This window comes from Pomacea canaliculata, linkage group LG9 (assembly GCF_003073045.1).
Source record: "Pomacea canaliculata isolate SZHN2017 linkage group LG9, ASM307304v1, whole genome shotgun sequence".
NCBI classification, from domain to species: domain Eukaryota; kingdom Metazoa; phylum Mollusca; class Gastropoda; order Architaenioglossa; family Ampullariidae; genus Pomacea; species Pomacea canaliculata.
Window position 1 is genome coordinate 16,454,179 of NC_037598.1, and position 20,316 is coordinate 16,474,494.

At 39.7% G+C, this 20,316-nt stretch overlaps 3 protein-coding genes across 5 annotated transcripts; 1 reads left to right on the forward strand and 2 right to left on the reverse strand.

Moving 5' to 3' along the window:
* Positions 1-1,878: 1,878 nt before the first annotated feature.
* Positions 1,879-5,165, reverse strand: LOC112572419 (peptidyl-prolyl cis-trans isomerase-like 1). The gene is made up of 4 exons (XM_025252092.1): positions 5,040-5,165; positions 3,911-4,065; positions 2,958-3,026; positions 1,879-2,126 (listed from the first exon to the last, which is right to left on the reverse strand). The coding sequence occupies exons 1-4, from the start codon at positions 5,093-5,095 to the stop codon at positions 1,903-1,905; spliced, it is 504 nt and encodes a 167-aa protein (XP_025107877.1). The 5' UTR covers positions 5,096-5,165; the 3' UTR covers positions 1,879-1,902.
* On the forward strand, positions 5,147-12,185 carry LOC112572418 (phosducin-like protein). Of its 2 annotated transcripts, none has more exons than XM_025252091.1 (8): positions 5,147-5,171; positions 6,736-6,925; positions 7,231-7,356; positions 7,661-7,788; positions 8,167-8,269; positions 8,737-8,850; positions 9,214-9,338; positions 10,513-12,185. In XM_025252091.1, exons 2-8 carry the CDS (start codon positions 6,743-6,745, stop codon positions 10,631-10,633), a joined length of 900 nt encoding a protein of 299 aa, XP_025107876.1. In that variant the 5' UTR covers positions 5,147-5,171; positions 6,736-6,742; the 3' UTR covers positions 10,634-12,185. The 2 variants fall into 2 exon arrangements, with proteins under 2 accessions (XP_025107876.1, XP_025107875.1); XM_025252090.1 differs by lacking the exon at positions 5,147-5,171 and adding an exon at positions 5,251-5,377.
* Positions 12,186-12,739: 554 nt separating this feature from the next.
* LOC112572551 (LHFPL tetraspan subfamily member 3 protein-like) lies at positions 12,740-19,600 on the reverse strand. 2 transcript variants are annotated; one of them, XM_025252285.1, is made up of 5 exons: positions 18,647-19,597; positions 18,244-18,370; positions 16,837-17,070; positions 16,574-16,596; positions 13,907-14,042 (listed from the first exon to the last, which is right to left on the reverse strand). In XM_025252285.1, the coding sequence occupies exons 1-4, from the start codon at positions 18,932-18,934 to the stop codon at positions 16,583-16,585; spliced, it is 663 nt and encodes a 220-aa protein (XP_025108070.1). In that variant the 5' UTR covers positions 18,935-19,597; the 3' UTR covers positions 13,907-14,042; positions 16,574-16,582. The 2 variants fall into 2 exon arrangements, with proteins under 2 accessions (XP_025108069.1, XP_025108070.1); XM_025252284.1 differs by lacking the exon at positions 16,574-16,596 and having other exon boundaries at positions 12,740-14,042; positions 18,647-19,600.
* Between the last annotated feature and the right edge of the window lie 716 nt (positions 19,601-20,316).

Genomic DNA, 20,316 nt, shown 5'->3' on the forward strand with positions numbered 1-20,316 from the left:
AGTGATAACCCAGTCAAGAATGTGTCCAAGTCTATGAGTTGGTTTATCAATCAGCTGACAAAGACCACGGCTATCTAAAGCCTCAATCAACCGCTTCACATCACTATCTTGAGGTCTATCAAGTGAAAATTTACATCCCCAAAATAAGAATTTTCTCCTTTGTGAGTAAACTGTCCAGCAGCATAGTAAATTCCTCATGAAACAGAGAATCGAAAGCTGATTCTTTTTCGATGGAGGAGGTCTATACAAACAAATGATCTCTAATGTCTGCTTGGCTAATATCAGTCTTGCTGTTATGTACTCAAAGGACCTGTACTGTGTTTGTCTCTTCAACACTGTAAATTTCAAATGTACTTTAAATAAAACTCCAACTCCACCCCCACTCCTACCACTCCTGGGATTTTGTGCAAATGTATAGCCCTGTGGCGTAAGGTCTTTGATTACTGATTCATCACCTATCTCTTTTAACCATGTCTCTGACAAGAAAAATACATCAAAGTCATTATCCAACACTAAATCATGAATGTCCACAGCCTTGTTGCAGACTGACTGCACATTTAAGTGACCAACACAGAGACTTGCCACGTTTTTCGTTTCTATTGAAAGTCCCCCGCTCTTTGACAAAGGAAAATTTTCATTAAAATTGAGGTCACCGTTCTGTTTCCCACCATTTGCACCTCGATTGGTTACAGCCTAAAGTCAAGCCGGTTCGATACCCGTGTGACGCAGCGAACTTGCCCCAGTCGTCGGAAACGGATACCTGACTCTTTAGAGCAGGTGGGCCTTTGCAAAGCATGCAAGTACACTTGCGGCGCGCACAAACGACACTGTACACGTGTGTGGTCCTCATGACAACACAAATGTGGGGACTCTTAGTTTGACCACGAACTAATATCCACGTTCATGGTTTGACGAAGGACGTGTATAGGTGGATTGCTGTCTGTCTGCCAAGACCAACGCTTAGCTAGTAAGTAGTGGTGGATTACTGTTTTGGGTCAGAGACCTTAGCAGGGCTCAGACTAAGAAGAGGGATTGGGATCGAAGGATCGAAGTCATTTGTTTAAGGACCAGTCTTAACAACAGCCTTACTATTTCATCTCCAGTTTTTAGGTTGTCTTCTTCATCTTGTTTGTTCACCTTGCTGCTCTTTCTTCAAGAGGAAAAAGGCTGAAAACCAGAGGTCCTGTGCTAAGTTAGCAGCATTGGGCAGACACCAGACTTCGTTGACTACAACAGATGAGGGTGCACCGCCATCTTCCCCTTGCCCCTCTCCTTACAAGGAGAAGTCAAGATACTGGCTGTATGGCATCACTGGGATAGCTGGCTGGAGGGCATCATTGGGATAGTTAGCTGATGACATCTGCCCTACTACCCACATTATCAGTGTTCATCCAGTGGTGAAGCTACATACAACAGTCTATAGTGCTGTTTTTCTTTATAAATAAATTTTTATAGTTATTTCTGCATATGGTCTGGATCTTATAGTTTGATTTGCAGTTGTCTGCCTCTGTCAAAGAGAAGAAATATTTCATGTGGTGACTGCAAGATGTGGTGCACTGTAAGTCTTGTTTTTTAACCCCCATGTGCTCATACTTTGCTGTCTCCATCACCTTCCATTTGTCTGATGGTTTAGTGAGGTAATGGATTGAGGCTTGTCAGTAATGTTGTGAGGATTGCATGTCCTAGGTACATATCTTGGCTTGGGCACTTAGTTCTTTATCTGCATGTTGATTCTATTTGTAGAACTTACTGCAAGCTCAACTATCCCCACACCCTCTACCCATCCTTCAACTTCCTCCAACAACCCACTCTCCCCTCCCATTTTCTTGCTCGCTCTCTCTCTGGTGCTAGAGATTAAAACAACAAACAATGAACAGATGTGATTTTAAGGTTTACTTCTGTTCATGTAGGACTAGGGTAGGCTTTAATGATCTTCACCTCTTCTAAAGGTCTGTCATTGCTGTCTGTCTCCACCATGCCAATTCGCTGCACAACACTCATGCCTGAAAACACCCGCCCAAAAATTGTGTGTTTGCCATCTAACCACTGAGTAGGGGCTAGTGTAATGAAGAACTGGCTGCCATTAGTATTGGGTCCACTGTTGGCCATGGACAAGATCCCTGCACCTTCAAAAGAGGTTTGAAAAAAAAATTATTCTTTGAGCAATATTGGTAAAAGAAAAGCCTGTAAAACAGTAATAAAAGCAGCGTCTTCTGAGAAATATGCTCCTAGAAATTAACAAGTACCACCTCAAGTTAACAGCTATTTTGGAGATTGCAGGATTTCTACCTTCAACTAATAGCAGATGAATATAAAGACAGGTAGAAATAAACTGTTGATACTGGGACGACTACATAACATGGCGCTTAGTGTGTAACAACAGAGCAGGAGTTGCTGTAACTGGAAATCTCCCCCTGTCCACCACTCATGGGTATCTGATTCATCAGGAAATGTAACTGTAAAATTGTCAGTCTGCCAGAAAACACCAATAGTAAAAGACCCTCAGGCCTGAGTGGGAAAAAAAGACTAACAAAACTGATTGATGCAAACATCTTTCCATAAGACAACAAAGGAAGATCAGTAGAAGTATAAGGAAAAAATTATGTCACAAAATAATTATCACTTTTGCAAAAATTGTTTTGGCAAAAAATGTTTTTGGTATTCTATAACCTCCAGACCTACATTAATATTACTTATCTGTGTCCTCCAGACTTATATCAATAATATTGTACTCAACTTCTTTTCCTTTCTTTTTTTTTTACAAAATTCTTGAAACATAAGGATTTGGAAAAAATACTAATTGTAAGAAATGATTATAATCTCTTTTTAACCATTTCACAATTTGCTATACCTTTATTTGTCAAGGAGACAAAGTTTCTGTTCACATATTGCAAGATATCAGTCATGTGAAACCAGAATTCAGGGATCAACTAAATGCACATTTCAACAGCTCTTACCTGTATGCTTCAAGTCATCAGCAAGTTCATCCTCAAAATTTTTGCCATATATTGAAGCTCCTCCACGCCCTGAACGACACAAGCATTACAATGACTATATATGAGGCATCAACTAGTGGAATTCTGTTATTACTGACAGCTAGTAGAAATAACTTATATAAGTTTTAAATTTTAACGACTTGGCAATATAATTAATGTTATTATTTACCTATTTAATCAATCTACCAAAAGCCATAATTTTGATGATGCTTCATCAAACCAAAGCAGCTAAATTTAGTTACTGCTATTAAAACCAACCAAACAAAACTCAAAAAAACCTGAGCATATGCAAAAATAATGTCATCAATATACTAATATAAATTAGTTTATAAAGTTTTAATATAAAGAGAACAGAACTTGATTCGCGAAAGGAGAAAGCAAATTTAGAAGAAAAAAATTACAACATTGTAAGAAAAAGCTTATAGACTCTTTCCCATTATGTTTTCTTTTTCATCCACAGCAAAAGATTAGTTTGTTAAAGGGCAACTTTTATGATAAAGTACAGAAAAAATTACTAATGATACTTTTTGAAAGAATTAAACCCTCAAAAAAAAAAAAAACCTCTACAAAGTTTTTCAAGAATGTACGAACATGCACCCAAAAGTGCTATGCTATGATTTCTTGATCTGTTCTAGGCACATGTGTGGGAAGGGTGAGGAGAGGTGACAAACAAAACTGATCAATTATAGTACTTTTATTCTTTTATTTTTTAAGGCTTGAGATTTTAAACTTTGACTTTGGTAGCTAGCAACTTTTGTCATCGGTGATCAAATCATCTCTGCCTGTGGTTGAATTGACTCCTAACTGTGGTCGAATCGACCAATGGCTGTGGCAAAATGAACTTGTGCATAGTCAAATCGACTTGGTCAAACTGGTAAATGCTTGAATCGACAAGCCCTCTCTATCCTGCCTACCTGTTCCTGTTGGATCACCTCCCTGTATCATGAAGTCCTTGATTATTCTGTGAAACTTTACTCCATTGTAATATCCTCTTCGAGATAATTCTGCAAAATTTCGGCATGTGTTTGGGGCATGTTTCCAGTATAATTCCACAACAACAGAACCCATACTGCAAGAAGAAAATGGATTTACTTCAGAAATTGTACAGCTGCAAAATCATATGACTAATTTCTACTCCAAACAATTTTCTGAAAAAAATTAAATAAAATTTAAGACAAAACATTAAAAACATCATACCTCTGCGGCTTGAGTATTAGGATTCATACAAAGAGTTGTTTGGTATTATTAGATGGCCTATTGTGTAACTGATTAGAGGATGCTTGCTCTCTTTTTGTCATTGCTCATACATTTGAGTCATGCTTCGAGTCTGCTGTTGATCTGTGCTTCTGTTATGCCACTTGCAATGTTCTGATTGCGTTTCTGTGCTTGCTCAACGCTTTTTATGGACTACTTCTTTGACTAGTGGTCTTTATTGCCATATCTGCACCATGTGGTCGCTGCTTTGCTTTTAGATCTATGTCAATGGATAACCCTCAGATCTCGTTTTTGCAATTGTTCTGTGGATCGTCTCAACTGCTGCCGCAAATGCTATGCTACTCCTAGTTGTGAAGGGTGGAGATGACAATCAACTCTCTGTTGCCATTGGAAGGTGTAACTACTTGAAGTCTAAATTTGTTTACACGATGACTGCTTTGTATTTTGTATCAGTTCCATGATATGCTCAGCCCAAGATCTACTAATTTCCTTAATCATAGTAAGTAAATCATACTTATAATACAATGTAGCAGTTAACACAGAACAGAACACATTCTGTCAACTGAACGTGAATCCTTTCATGAAAATGGAACATTTAACACTTTCATTATTCAATTTCGTTATTCTTATTTCAAAAAACTGGCATATAGGGGAACAATATGATGGTTGACACGATATTATCATTCAAATTTGAAAGCCAGTGAGACACTCGGCTGAAGAAATTTTTTGACATGGTCGTTGAAACAATGCAGGTAACTGATTTGTGTGCACCATGATCGTATATCAAATAGTAACGCACAAATAATATATGCATTAAAAGGGACATACGTTGTTTCTAGCGTAATATTTGGAGGCTGCATTTTCGTTGGCGTTGTTGCCGCCATGTTTTGAAGTAGACAAAGTCACTGAACTAAGATCAGCAGACAGAGGGACGAAACAATATTTCAAACATTCTGGACGGTAATAAAATTTAACTGTTATTATTCACTATCAAATTCTCTAGTAATACTAAGCATTTCATGGGATAATGTGTTCTCCGTCTTAGTGTCAGCTCTACATCTAGCGAAGGGCGGACAATTCAATGGTTCCCTTCTTCACAACCAGCGACTTTTTGCTTGTAGATTATCGTTTGACTATTGGGGATATTTTTGACTAAATGATCTAAGGTAGGCACGCCTTTTGGATTTATAAACTTATTTCATCTTTTTATTTATTTCTTCGTTTTATAACGTGTAATCATATGTGAAGATGAGAGTAAGTGCTGCTGAGTTAGAATGAATGAGATTTATGTAACGCAGACGCAAATTAACAAAAACAAAAACAGTGACACTTTTTTTTCTTCATTAAACATACTCATCCGTTATTGATCTCATTCAGATTATTCTCCCCTCTCCCTACGTTTATTCTTTTCTTGTTTGAATCTTTTTTTATAGCAGAACGCTAAAATAGTAACACAGTTTTGATGTTAATAGTTGTCTTTTGTATTGAATATCACAGGACACGGTAAAGACATAGTTTGAAATATACAGTAAGAGCTTACAAAATATGCTCTTGAGACCTATGCCTATTAAAATGAGAAGAATTGAATTAACACAGACTGGGTAGCCTAGAAGTGGTTGAGGCAATGACTTATGAGTGGGTGCGCACATTATCCAGTTCAATACACACAACGCAGTGTAATTTCCCCCTAGTTAATACAGCTTGGAGTGGGTACCTGAGGTTTGGGGAAGGTAATGCATCAAGGAAGAGTAGAAGGGAACCACCATCACAAAAAACTGGCTCCCAGATAAGACTCCACTATTCGCCTACTCTCTTAAAGAAAGGAATTTACAGGACTACTATTGTTTTGTTTTTTTTCAATATTTCACTGACTGATACTTTCTAATATAATGTCATTTGAAAGTTATTAGATCATTCATTCTTTTTTATAACAAGACCATACTATACTATAGCTGTGAGTAATATTGAATGTGTAAGTTTTCAGCCTGTTCTGTTTTAGTGCAACATTGCAGATTAATTACCATCTTTCAGGATGGTTGTGATATAAGCCATACCCCAAATATAAGACCTACTTAAGATCTTCAGCCAGATGGACAGATTTTGTTTGTCCATCGAAACAACAGTCATATTGAATTATAAAGTAATGATATTAATATATAAATAAATAATATGAGTTATGACAATGTTCCAGAAGATTATTGTATTTGAAAAAATGTAGGTTTTTGTACTTGAGTAAAAGTAGATTTTTGTAGTTGAATAAATGTAGATTTTTTATGAAAAAGTAAGATATCCACTAAAATAAACCCTAATACCTCTTTAGGAGAAAGAAATATACAGCAGCTGTTCTTATTTTAGGGGAAACATGGTAGATGAATGAAATAAGATAGATGATTAAGTTTTTACTGCCAAGAAAAGCGTGTTCCTTTATATTATTTTTTTTTTTTTTTTATTTTTTATTTATTTATTTTTTTTTTTGCTGGGATTCATGTTCATGAAAATAAGTTGTCATTTGTACTTTTGACAGAGAAGAAATGTCCTTGAGTCTAGATGACAAGCTACTGGGAGAAAAGACCCACTATTACTGCAGCAGTAGTGAGGATGAGGGATCAAATGATGAAGACAATGACAAACTTGGTGATGAGGCAGCTGGTGCGCCATCAGGGCCTGAAGTGGAACCTCCAAAAATGGAGCGATACAGTGGAACTTGCACAAACGTGAATCTTTAGTCATTAAACTCAAAAGTCATCCTAGCTGTTATTTCAATGGTCTTTCATGATATCAGAAATATTTCTTGTACTTCCATGTCTGCCATCACTTATTAAGAAAAAATAACTAAAATTCAATTGTAAAATAAAATTCTTTTTGTTAAAGTACCTATTCAGTGTTTAGATATACTGCACTGGTTTGTTTTTCCTCCAAATTGCTAAAATATTTTTTATATATAGTGTATGTATATGTGTGTGTGTGAGAGAGAGATTGTTCAGTTATGTGCCTGCAAATTTTGCTGTTTCAATTACAGACAGGACCAAAAGGTGTTGTGAAAGACTGGCGGGAGTTTAAACGCCTAGAAACTGAGAGACGTGAAGAGAATGAAAGAGAGCGCCAGGCAATGGCTAAAAAGCTGACTTTGACGTGCCGTTCACATGTGAGACTCATTGTGAATAACTGGAAAAAAAAGATTATAGTATTAATGTGGGAGTTCATCAGATGGGTAAAGTTTAAGTTGGCCAGCTGTTTATAACCCTACATAATTAATGTAACTGTGAAGGTGGAAACATAAAGAATTTAGTTCTTGTCTTTTTGACACAGTTTGTAGAATAATTTATGCAAATACTTGTACATTGGTACATACACACATGCACCTATGCACACACTTTACATGCAGCCACACACACACACACTGTTTCTCTTGCTCTCACATAATAAAAGCTTTCTTTTCTTTATTACAGCTAAATGATGAGCAAGAAAAGAAAGAAGATGAAAGGTTCTTAGAGGCTCTCTCAGAACTGGATGATGAATTTCTGGCAGAGTATCGTCTTCGCAGAATAGAAGAAATGAGAAAAGCATTAGGAAATATGTGAGGCATTATTCAGAACTTGTATACTTTAGTGTAAAAAGAATGCTGATAGCAGAGTCTGCTTTTGTTTTTTTACCATGTCTGGCAAGTAGCGCAGTAGGTTTTATCTTTTGTCTTCAGTATGTGCAGAGATTTTCTTGTAAAATGATGGTCTATTCATAGCCAGCTTTTCTCATTCTTAATTTGACTTGTTCACCATGACCTTTTATTGCAGAAAGATCATTTGAGACCTAATGCAGAAGTAGCATTCACTTGGTTGCCATAACCTATCGCTGTTATACAAACACTTGTTTAGGCAGTTATCATAAAGGCACTTTCGCACAAGAAACATGCTTCATCAAAAAAAAGTTATGCTTACTCTACTTTTCTTTTTTTCAGACCTAAGTTTGGGAAGGTCATAAACCTAACCAAAGACAACTTTATACAAGAGATTGACAAAGAAAAGCCACAGGTGACAGTAATAGTTCATATCTATGATGAGGTGAGTAGAACTCTTCATTATCAAGATTTTTGAGGCAAAAAAAAAAATGTATATGCAATCGTCATACCCCGCACTCTAAATAAGCCTAGCACCACCACCACCTTTCCTGTATGCTATTGCTAAAGAGTTTTTTGTTTTGTTTTATTTGATGCTTTGTTGTTTTAGTAAGTGCCATTTAATATGTTACCATGTTATAAATGACTATTTAAGCCATCCGACCTTGTCAAGAAAAATTGTTGTATTCTTGCTTTTTCCAGTATGTGCAGTTATTAACTGATTGCCATACATAACCTGCAGTCCAGTCACAGAATACTGCAGACATATGCAATATGTTTCAGTTTTTTGTGTTTAAGTCCAATGTGTGAAATACTATTATAGTTTACATTTAATTGCTTAATCAGCTAGTCTAATTTTTGTGTCATCTATCCATTTTTGACCCTTCACATTTGTTTGGACTCTTGTTGTAGAACACTGATGCATGTCAGGCAATGAACGGCTGCCTGAAATGTTTGGCAAGTGAATACCCTACAGTCAAGTTCTGCAAGATTTCTGCTACTGAGGCCAAGATGAGCCTTAACTTTGTAAGCTGTACAATGCTTGCTGATGGCTGATTTTAAGATTATAGATCTGTAGATCCTTTAGAGCAAGATAATCTGTCTTTTCATCTGTGAAATATGTTTTGAGATGTGCTAGAAAAGATTTGAGACAACAGTGGCTGGTCTGGTGGGATGACAGGCAAGTGGTATTGAAGACCTCAGTGTATGTATAGATTTAACATTGATATTGCTGTTCATTTATTTTACTATTATTTTACAACTTAATATTTACAGTATGTTTTTACAGGTGATGTTCTGTATGACTTTTTTTTGTGGTCTGATATTAGATGAATGTTGTCTCACCCTACTCGTTAGTGCACAGAGTATTATGCTGCTCATTTGTGACAGATGGAGAATGGAGTGCCAGCATTACTAGTCTACAAAAATGGAGAACTGATTGGAAATTTATTACAACTGTCCAGGGAGTTTGGAGATGACTTTTATGCTACAGATGTTGAAAGTTTTCTTGACGAGTGAGTAGCTCTGACCCATTGACAACCTCTGTTATGCATGCTTGTTTGAGTCTGAAGGGGGAAGGCATCTTCAGAAGGCCTGCAATTTTGAAGGAGATAGGGAACATCTCAGATGTCAGACTTTGATTAATGTTTTGAGTCAAGGATGGGATGATAATATGACATTGCTCACACTGAAAGGTTGGTTGGGATTGGGTCAGACATGTGTGTTGGTTTTACACTTAATACACTTCACGTTGCTTTTGATGTGGTTGAAATGATGTAACAATCAAATGTGTACAATCATAAAGATGAAGATAACAGTAAAATTGTCAAGTTCAGCTGGAATATCAGTGCACATTAACAACAAAATAATTACACAAGAGCTGTGGAAGTTGACTAGATGAGTACACATCTAGTGAACATCTGGAAGTCTGGATGAGTACAGCAACAGGAAAAGGGAAAACACTGCTTGTGGCCTTTCAAATGACCACAGATATTAAACAAATTCTTGGAAGAATAACAAGAGTTCATTCAGTTTCATAACCAGTTTGGTCACAGTACTTTTTGAAGCATCATAAATCTGCCAGATTTATGTCAGGTATACTTGGCATAAACCTGTCACATTTTGCCTTCTGCACATGTCACAGATGACTTTTTACCACAGAGCTGATTTGACAGGATAAAACTGCTGATGAATGACAGGTGCATGAGTGTCTAGCATGGTCATCCAGTCTAAACAGGTCCCTTTGAGATGTGTGGCCTTACCAACATTAAACAAACTGAAAATTGCAGAGCATATCCATCATGTTGACTGTGCTAGATAACTGTTATTGGTCATAGTGAATATTAATGCTGCTAAGCATCACTGGAATGGCAGGCAAGGTGCAAGTTGTCAAAATCACTGTAAAACATGATGTCAGTAAGATTGTTCTGGGCATTGGAAGATCACAATAGATCACAAAGAAGTGAATTAAAAACATGTTTCTGTCAATAGATGGAGAGCTATTAAAATGAACTACAGTAGCTGAGAAAATGTTGCAATTTGTGTTTCTACTGATGATGGGCTTAATGCTACTAATAACAGGCATTTTGAGTGGGAATATTACTAATGTTAAATTTAAGCTAGTTCAATAAAAGTTAGACTTTGTCTTACTATTTTTTGCATATAATGTGTTGTCACATGATGTTGCAGGCATGGTTTTCTTCCATCAAAGTTGTCGCTGCCAATCATTCGGGACAAAACAACTGGTGAAATTCGCTCTGTCCTTCCTCATGAAGAAGAAAGCAGTGACAGTGACTTTGATGTGGATTAATTTATGTTGTGCCCCCATCCTTCTATCAACAAGTTCTTCAAAGTACTTTGTTTTATTTACATCACTGCCATTCTGATCACAGTTCTGTGTTTTTCTATTTGTCACTTGAGCCAATATTTATGAGACGTTTATATTTTAACAGAAAATAGCTCTTATTAATAGTATTGGCATTCACTTAATTTAAAAAGAGAATTTTTTCATGACTGACACATTTTGTTCAGCTGTTATTTTAGGAGTTCTTTGGATTTTATAATTTCTTCAGTGACTCATCCATTCAAGTCAGCAGGTCTTTTTTTTTTTTTTTTTTTTTTGAATATTCCCAAGTTATCTGTCTCTGCCAATCGTGATCAGCTAGTCAGATGTCATTCATTTATTTCAGTTCTCAAAGACGAACTTTTTTTTTTTCATTAGTTTTATCCCCATATTGTATTTCCTACATTCTGATCATTTTCGTACAACTAGGAGTAAGTACTTATGGCAAGCTTGTTAAATGTCAGTGGTTCACATCAGGTATTTGTGCTCTTTCACATCCATCACAGTTGTGCTTCTTTGTCTACCATACTCCTCTTCATACCTAAAGCAGTACATAAGGCATCCACTAGAGACCTCCATTTTTGTCTTTCGGCAGCAAGTTTAGCTATGCTGTTCTAGGACAGTTTCTGGTCCTTTGGTTCCTTTTCTACTGACCTTTGCCATGTTTCTTCTGGCTGACCAAGCTTCCTCTTGCCATCAGCTGTCCATTAAAGGACTAGTTTGGGTGGTGTCTCTTGTTTCATTCTGCACACATGCCCTAACCATTTCCGTCTTCTTTTTTGGATTGTGGTTGTCATAATGATATTAGTGCAGCTGACTTTTGTAAGGATTTCTTTTGTTAGTAATTATGTTTTTGTCTGCCATAACTTCATGGCATTTTGGAACGTTTACAAAGCAGCTTCATCTCAACAAGCAAAGAATGTGTTTTCAGGAAAATTGTAAGTTAGGAGAAGAATGGTCTACTTTAATCAAGAATTCGAGAAAGTGTTCAAATCCACAGTGTATGAAAATGTGTTTAGTATGTCTAGGCTATTTTGGATTGTGTATGCTTTAATCAACTTGTTATATTTATTACATGAAAATATTTAATCTTTTGGCTTTTACTTTGCTCAAAGTAACTTTGTTTACATTTCTTTTTAATTGTTGAGAACAAAAGAGTTGTCGTTAGAGTTGATGTTAAATATCAGTTATTGTTTGTAGCACAAATTGCAGTTAAAATCTCAGTAAATATTTGTGGTTGAACTATATCAGATCTTCGTAAATGTTATTTGTGCAACAGCTTTAGTCTAGCATGAAGTTTCAATAAATATTACTAATAAAACAACGCTACCAACATAGAATAAATTGACTTTAATTGAAAACCCACACCAAAAACTAGTAGCAGTGAGTGGGTAAACTATTTTTAAGTTTCAAATGTCTTATTATTTTATTGTTATTACATGGTGCTTTAAGTTTTGTGATAGATTCCCTTTGACTTGCATTTGTAACCAAATGTAATAAAACTTGTGTTGAAATTCGATGCCTGCCATGTTCACATCAGTGTGCAGTACATGTCCAGGAGGCTGTGCAACTAATCGCTCACCTGGCGCCTGTCTCCCTTAATCACAGCTCGCGACATTTGCATGTCGTCTGCCACGCGTGACTGTTTCAGAAGTTACCTGTCTAACATAAATGCATACATCCCTTGACTGGTACCAACTGACGCATGATGAATCTATTTATCGTAACTGGTGCTTGGGGGCAGGGCCGTGCGCCTAGGCGCTTCAGGGCCTTTTGATTGATATGGTAACTAGGCATATGGAAAACCGTGTGATCGCCCCCGCATAGGGGCTTGGGGGTATCTTGTAGGCAGCGAGCAGGAACGACCAGTCAGCTCCTTCAGGTTTGCCAACCAGTTCTTCCTCTGTACACCTCTGCGTCGATTACCCCTTAAGGTACCCAGAAGGGTTAGTGTCGTGCCGGGTCACGTGGCCGAACCAGATCAGTAGGGTATTTGGAAGAGCGGTAAAAACGGACCCACTAGTGAAAACACGAACATGCATACGCAGAAAAAGAACCAGTGTACCGCAGCAGTCATTGAAGCACGATTTATTTACATCGTGCCTATGCACAAATAACAGCCCTCTCGTAAAGAAACAAGAACTTGCTCATGCAGAAATAACGTTGTGTGCAGGAAGAAATATAACATTAGAAATACACAGCCTTCTGCTCATAAATATGCACCATGCTAATGCAGATATACATATATACCATTTTGATAAGAACTTTCGAGTTTTGTCTTTACATCTGACTACATCAAGAACAAACAAGGAAGGTGGCTTTTGTGCTTCACTGAAAGTGAAGTGGGGAGAGTGGGATAGGCACTTTGTCTTCGCTCGCAAATATACTTGGCTGATATGCCCAATAATACATCCGCAGCTTTTTATTCAGCAGAAATTATTTGACCCCTCGCCAAATGCGTGAGCTGTCTTCAGTGATCTACAGAGGTAAGAAAGGGCAAGATCAAGAGGCGGCCATGAACCTGACGATTTCACTCCTGCATTGGTAGTATGTATACAGCAGGCAGCAACTCGGATTACTGAGTGGTAGTTCAGCAAGGACTTGGCTAGCGTGCCTTCAGCTTGAATACTTACATTATGCAGCAGTTTCAACTCATGTTTGCTATAATCAGAATGCACTTGCGTGTACAATAATGGCTTGGCTTTATTGCAGGTGAGAATGTTGGTGCGGGGTGACTGTCCTGTCGAGGACCTCGTTCTCACTCCATGTACCGCTTTCCAGAAGTTCGATATCCCACGCAGGTACTTGGTGGACCTGAAAAGGCTAAAAAGTCGTATTTCCGATCCATAGGAAGTTGTTTTGTTTTTGCACTGATGCCATGATGGAACCAGGCTGCAGGAGAGCAGCGTCAGATCGTGGTACCAGAGTCAAAAGTATTCACATGTCGAACCTTCAGCAAGGTTCAATGATGAAACATTCAGCAAGGTTCGTCGACACGATTTTCAGCAAGTTTCACTGATGAGGCGCTACAAGAGAAGCTGTGGAAATTATGCCATTCATAATAACGTTTCAATATATAGAAGTACCTAGCACTTTCTTAAAACAGTCCTTTGAGAACATGTACAGCCCCGCTCGTGAATGTAGAAATGAATAATGTACAAAATGCCAGCAATCCATGCGCATGAGTTTCCAGGCAGCGACAAGTATGGAGGACCACCCCGCTTCCGCTACATGGCACGCAGGGAGTGTGAGGAGTGTGCGGAGCGCTTGGACTTCTGGGAGCGGTGGGAGTACTCAGAGTACCGGTCCTCTGACATGATGGGCACCACAGACCTCTTGGACAGCGTGTCACTGGAGAAGCCCGGCGCCTCCGCTACTGCAACATGCCAAACGACAGCACATCAATGTACATCCGTCTCCTACAGTTTCATAAAACCATCACTGCCCGCTATGACCTGCAGCCTCTATTACCTTCATGCCATGTTCAGTTCCACCTGCAACCTCTGTTACCCTCATACAATGCCCGCTTTGCCATATAACCTCTCTTACCCATCCCTCCTTCAGTCCCCGATCTGACCTGTAACCTTTCTTACCGTGATGCAGTCTGACCTGTAACCTCTGTTACCGCCATACAGTGCCGGTCTGGGGCTACAAGCTCAAACAGGCGAAGGGACATCGAGACTTGTCTCGGGACAGACTACAGTGCCTGACCTATCCCACTGTGTTTGCTAACAGCAACCTGTCAGAGTGGAGACCGTTTGAAACAGAAGGCGACCGCAAACAGTCGGGCTTAGGGAGACGCCCTCGGGGGGCTTGGCGCAGCATTGCTGTGGTAATGAAACGTCCTTCGTGACCGCCAAGTGCTCACAATGCAAACCCTGGCAAGCGCTTTAGGACACATAAGAATTCTGTGCATAATCATTCACCTGGCCAGTATTCTACAGTACAAACGAACACTGCGTCACTGCATCAATTTGGGGAGACTGCTCTCGTCCATGTTCTCATCTTACCGCCAGTGAACACTAGAAGCCTACTGTACTCGTCCTTGCATAATCTGCGTCAATGCACTCCGAGTAACACATACTTAGAGCTGAAACAGGAAGAGGATGTTGACATTCTGGAAGATAGCAACCCAACTGTCAGAGATGCAGCAAATCCTCAATCCTCTGTACACATATTTGTCGAACTGTCAACTTGTAACAACTAAAATAAAAGCAGTGCCATGTTATAGTACCAGGTGTTTTAACTTCTAACTGCACTGTTATAATACCAGGTGTGTTCACCTTTAACTACCTTGTTATAATACCAAGTTATTCACGCCTAGCTGCACTGAAGACAACAGTGTTTCTTAAAATGCTGCGAGAAGATGGTAAAGGCATTGCGATACTTGTTACAATATCAAAAGCACAACATGGAGGACAGCAACAGCCACTTTCCACGGTATCAAAGGTTACCGACTTTACAGCAAAATACCTCTCTTAACAAGTTTTATAAATGCTACAAAACACTCTGTACGACTGTAAATGACAACAACATGTAAGTCACCTCTCATTAAGTACACGTAAGACACACGCAAACGTTTTGACTGAGGATAACACAAAGAATATTGACATTATCGCAAATAAATATCCCATCCTAACAAATCTGAAAGCAAACAGGTTCAAATCAGCAACGTGCTATCAATTAAGCAGACAAATGTATTACCTACCAGAAACAGGGGGAGCTAGGTGTCTTGAAAAAAAATCCATAAAATATGTACAACACTTTACGAAAATATCCTTGACGCCCATTTTATTAAAAATATACAACTCCAAGCCCCCACTATTCTCTGTTCAATCTTCTCAACCCCACTTTCCTGTTTAGTGGGATTGTACCCGATACCCATCACCCTGTTCAAACATCTGATGCCCATCACCGCTCCCACTACTTCCAATGTCGGGCTGACACCGCGGGCCTATTTGTCTTAAAATCTGAAAACAAAATGCTCGCATCAGCCACAGACTATCAAATTTTAATCAAGAATCCGCAAACTGTTCAAACCAGCTCAGTGGCATACAGTAAGAGAGAGCTGTTAATTGTCAAAGTGCATAGCATCGATTTACACAAACATGTTACAGAAGCAAAGCTCTGGTGACAAATGGCGGTCATAACTGACAGTCAGCCTTCACTAAGAAGTAGTTAAACAAGAAAAGAACGGTGAAAAGTTTAATAAGAAGGTGCTGTAAATTTAAAAAAAGATTCTTGCTCAAAGTGACAGTGGCAATTGGCAAATTAACAACGAAGTGCATACTTATGACATATTAACATCAGTAACCATGTGCATAATTCGCAAAGATAAGCTTGTTCTGAGGAGTCTAAATATCAATATCTAAACAAGACTGTTATAGTGACGTGTGTAGCCAACTGTTACATGAGACAAACGCACAAACAAGTGACATCACAACAATGGCCTGAATGGTATGTACAGCAGCCATCACAACAAACCGGATGAGCTACATATTATCAACAGTGCTAGAAACACAAGAGATCAATAGCTTAGCTGGGATCAATATAAAAATAATAACCAGGGTTAAATACAATCACAAATCACTAGACTACCATGGTTAGATGACAAGTGGATTTAAACTCTGAGTGAGGCAGACACATTTGGTGTGATCAGTTGGAGCTGTCTGCAGGAGATGATAAGGGAAAATGAACAAAGCCAAATTTTTTTCAAAAGAAAGAAATCAATGCTGACCAGCTTCTAAACTAAAAACGTGTTCACTAGGCATTTTTTTGGACATTGCCAAAAGCTGATCATTTTTCAAACTTTTCCGACACATGTTCATTTTCCCCAAAATCAATGTTGGTTAAATCAAAATAAGAGTTAGGACATTGATTAAAAAGTGTTTGGCAATTTGCTCATACCTGTCATACTCATTTTTTGGCGACTGAAAAGAGAAGACCGTCAATGATTACATTAACATGCAAATAACAAACTGATTAAAGCAGAAACCATGCAGTATTCGATTCAATTAAAGTAAGAGCTATAGAGTAATACCACAAAAAAATTCGGATGTGGAAACGACACCTTATTTTTGCAGAAAACACCGCAGTGTTATGTTTTATATACATCGACGCATACCACGTTATGTAAGGAATTACTATGATCCGTTTGGTTTAGACATTACCTTTTTCTTGTTTGTACACCTCGGGTAGCAGACGAGCCTGCTTGGCGGCAAGCACGAACGCAAGAATAGCCAAGATGGCGGCGTCGAAGATCAAGACGATGGCGAGAGCGTAGGCCCAGCGAAGTCCGCAGCTGGCGATCTTATACTTGTCCGCGTCCTGGCCACACACCAGCTTCACCTCCTGGTGATCCCATCCACTCGGGTAGATTATGCAGCCCAGAAGCACGAAAACAGCTGGACAAAGACCAGGAAAGTTTAGTCTGACAAGCTGGAGGAACTGCATGAAGCCACTCACGATTATCAAAGACGACTTCAAGATTAGTGTTTGTGTTGGATCTGTCATCACTGATAACAATTTATAACAGGTGGGTACAGATTATATACACATGTAGTGTGAAGGGGTACGAAGTGGCACAATCTAGTAGCTGTAGTCAAATCATTTACAGATCCAGGAGGGGAGAGGTGAGAAATGGTGTTTTACGCCGAGCCAGCAGCTAAACTTATAACCCGGCCGAGACGAGATGTGAATCCAGGACAGCTATCCCCGTATTTGTGACCGGACTACAGCTCCCGAGATCCAAACCAAAGGGGCAGAGAATTAAACCAGTCCAATATGTAACCCAGTTAATAATGGGATATGACACGGATATCACAATAAATTCCCCATAACGACAGTCAGACTTCAATAGCCGTTTGTATGGCATACTTATAGTGTACAGAAGGTAGACTATTTGGAAAAAAAAAACGAGACAAATGTGCACCTTACAATACACACCTCACACATATTTACTATGTTTAAAAATGCAGCTGCATACTTACATTGTATATATATGTAATATTTCAATGTTTAATGCACCTGGAGGTTCTTTTCCCGAAATGTAATTGTTTGTAAAGGTGTGCTTTTCTCTGTTATCACTCGGTTGCACAGCTCTGTCAAGTGAAAACAATAAAGTGAAGGAATGTCAGTGTGTCGATGGAGCTACTTTCCTCCTGCAGATGTCTCCTCACGTCTCTGTCTCAAGGAAACATCGAGCAGGTGACGGATTAACACTCTGCTTCTCACACGTCTTGTCCAGACACCACGGAGGCAGGTACGACCCCGCTACCTGGCATTTGACCTCTCACCTCATCCCAGCAACTCCTCATCCTATCAAGGCGCTAATGAGACGAACGTAGCCGTGCAAACCCACTTCTTAAGGAATTGAGAGCGACTTGAAACTTTGGTCCCTCCATTGTGCTAACGGACCACGTTTGAAACGTAGTAACGAAATGGATTTAAACTCCTCTCTGTATTTTATATGTGAACACTTGGTATATCGTCTTAAATGACAGTAGGACACCATTCTTTGTCATACATTCTTTATCAGTGACTGGCTCAGTCTCTCTAGCCTGTCCTACAGAACTTACCGCCTACAGCCTGGAACCAGCCACAGATCTTGAGCACAGTGGCTGTGTTCAGGAAGAAGAACAGCAAGAAGCAGGCGATACTGATTAGAAACAGCAGCGCCGCCACACCAACAAAGAAAGATGCCGCCTGCAAAATACACACAAAGAGATTGTTAGAAAATGTGCATGATGCCATACCAGAACTATAATAGTCTCAACACCCATGTCATTGTGTCAGTAATGAATGGTCCGACACAATCAGTGCTTACAGACCTACATCATGTCCGTGCTTACACCCTTAATAAAATCCGAGTCGTATCGTGAGGGGTGTGCGACTGTCAGAAAACTGTATCTGTGACAGGCAGAACTGATACAAGGAATAAATATTCCTTCTAGTTTAATATATTGGAATACCAGGACCTACCTGGAATGATGGGTTGAGGATGTTGGTGAAATCAAGAAAGTCGCCCTTGCACACGAAATCCGAGCCAAATGTTGTCTCCTCGCAGTAGCGCCACAAGCCGAAGAAGCCCGGCACAGAACTTTCGCCTGTGTCGCCGAACCACTGCGGCTGGATGAAAACGACGATGTTGAGGATGGCGTAGACGACTGTGAATATACCCCACAGCACCGCTATGGCCCGAGAGTTGCGGACGTAGTTGGTGTGGTGAAGTTTGGTCAGCTCCGTCGCGTAGGCCACTTCGTGTTCCATGTTGTCGCACCTGTCGTCGGGTGAGGCTGCTCCTGGCAGAGAGGTTACCTTAGTACAGGGCTGGGGCCTTCAGCTACTGTCAGTCACACTACTATCCTTTACAGTAGCGACAGTGTCAGGCTGGTGTTGCTGACACCCGTACACTCACCGTCTCAGACCGATGTGCCAGGGTGGAGAACAGGTATAAAGACACTTTGGCCCCGCGGTATCCGAATGTCGGTGTTAGTCATGTGAATCAAGAAACTAGCCAAGAATTTTTGCTTAGGGTGAGGTTTGTTTTCACACTTCACACACCCTTAATTCTTACTGCTGCTCTAACTGTGGTCATGGGCCAGTCGGTTGGGTCGGTCTATTTTGGGTGAGTCTGTACCGGCAAAACAGGTTTCGCCTCTAACGTATATAAATAAAGACTCGCACCAAGCAAAGTCTCCTCGCAGACAGCCACCACGGCTGGCGACAACACGCAGTGAACTACAACTGCTTCGACCGTAATCAATCGCTGGTTGGTGATGGTCGTCTCTGCGTCATCGCGACGATCCCAGTCGACACAGTAACTGTGGAGCTTCAGGAGAAGATGTGGCAGCAAATGGAACACTTTCAGCTGGCAGGGCTGGGTCACGTGACTGGCCTCACGCCAGCGTTGTCCCCCGCGCGTGCTGTCACTGTCGTCTGCACTGTTTACCTGCGGCAATGCCGGGCCTTCTTGGCGCTCTTCACGTGCCAGGTGACCGCGAATGCCGAGAGGGAGCTGCTGGGGAAGGGGTAGGCGGTGTAGGGGTTGGGGATGCATCTCGCTGGGGGATGAAGCTCAGTTTGTTTCCTTTGTGGGCAAGATGAAGAGGAGTAGCAGTACGCTTGCCTGTCATCAAGACAACACAAAGTGTTTTTCTCTGTTTTTATTTTACAGTTATCTTTTTTTATCACTTGCTGTTGTTTAGATTGTTTTCAGCATTCAAAGTGTTTTCAGTTGTAAGTTTGCCAAACTGACTACAGGTTTTCCATTATTTTCAGACCGTTTTATGAACGCAGCACTCTATACTAGTTTTTCTCGCTGATATGATTGTTCTACTTCATAAGCAAAGCTTCTGTTGCAAATTCTTTGTGATGTCACCCTTAGGTCTGCTTTTACAGAAGGCTTTTTGTCAGAAGTCAGATGAAAAGTAGCCACCTCTAAACTGGGTACTTATGGTTCATTCATCTGCGTTATCTGTCATCACTAACTGCATGGGTATTAAATCAGTAGAATTATAACAACTGATAACCTTTTTTCACAAACGTGTATTTTCAATTTGTGAATGTGAAAAACAATCATTGTTCACAAAATGTTGCGCTCCTCATAGATACAACTAGCCACGGCCAATGATGCTTACAAGTATAAACAC

Bases quoted from the DNA above. Each gene is read 5' to 3' on its own strand.
- LOC112572551 (XM_025252284.1), bottom strand. From the start codon at position 18,934: ATGGAACACGAAGTGGCCTACGCGACGGAGCTGACCAAACTTCACCAC. The intron at 18,371-18,646 runs GTAGGTCCTGGT...TGTATTTTGCAG, and splicing joins TCCTCAACCCATCATTCCAG to GCGGCATCTTTCTTTGTTGG. The intron at 14,043-16,836 runs GTAATGTCTAAA...GGCATGTTGCAG, and splicing joins GGTGTACAAACAAGAAAAAG to TAGCGGAGGCGCCGGGCTTC.
- LOC112572419 (XM_025252092.1), bottom strand. From the start codon at position 5,095: ATGGCGGCAACAACGCCAACGAAAATGCAGCCTCCAAATATTACGCTA. The intron at 3,027-3,910 runs GTAGGCAGGATA...TGTGTCGTTCAG, and splicing joins AGGTGATCCAACAGGAACAG to GGCGTGGAGGAGCTTCAATA. The intron at 2,127-2,957 runs GTAAGAGCTGTT...CCTCTTTTGAAG, and splicing joins TGATGACTTGAAGCATACAG to GTGCAGGGATCTTGTCCATG.
- LOC112572418 (XM_025252091.1), top strand. From the start codon at position 6,743: ATGTCCTTGAGTCTAGATGACAAGCTACTGGGAGAAAAGACCCACTAT. The intron at 7,357-7,660 runs GTGAGACTCATT...TCTTTATTACAG, and splicing joins CTTTGACGTGCCGTTCACAT to CTAAATGATGAGCAAGAAAA. The intron at 8,270-8,736 runs GTGAGTAGAACT...CTCTTGTTGTAG, and splicing joins TAGTTCATATCTATGATGAG to AACACTGATGCATGTCAGGC.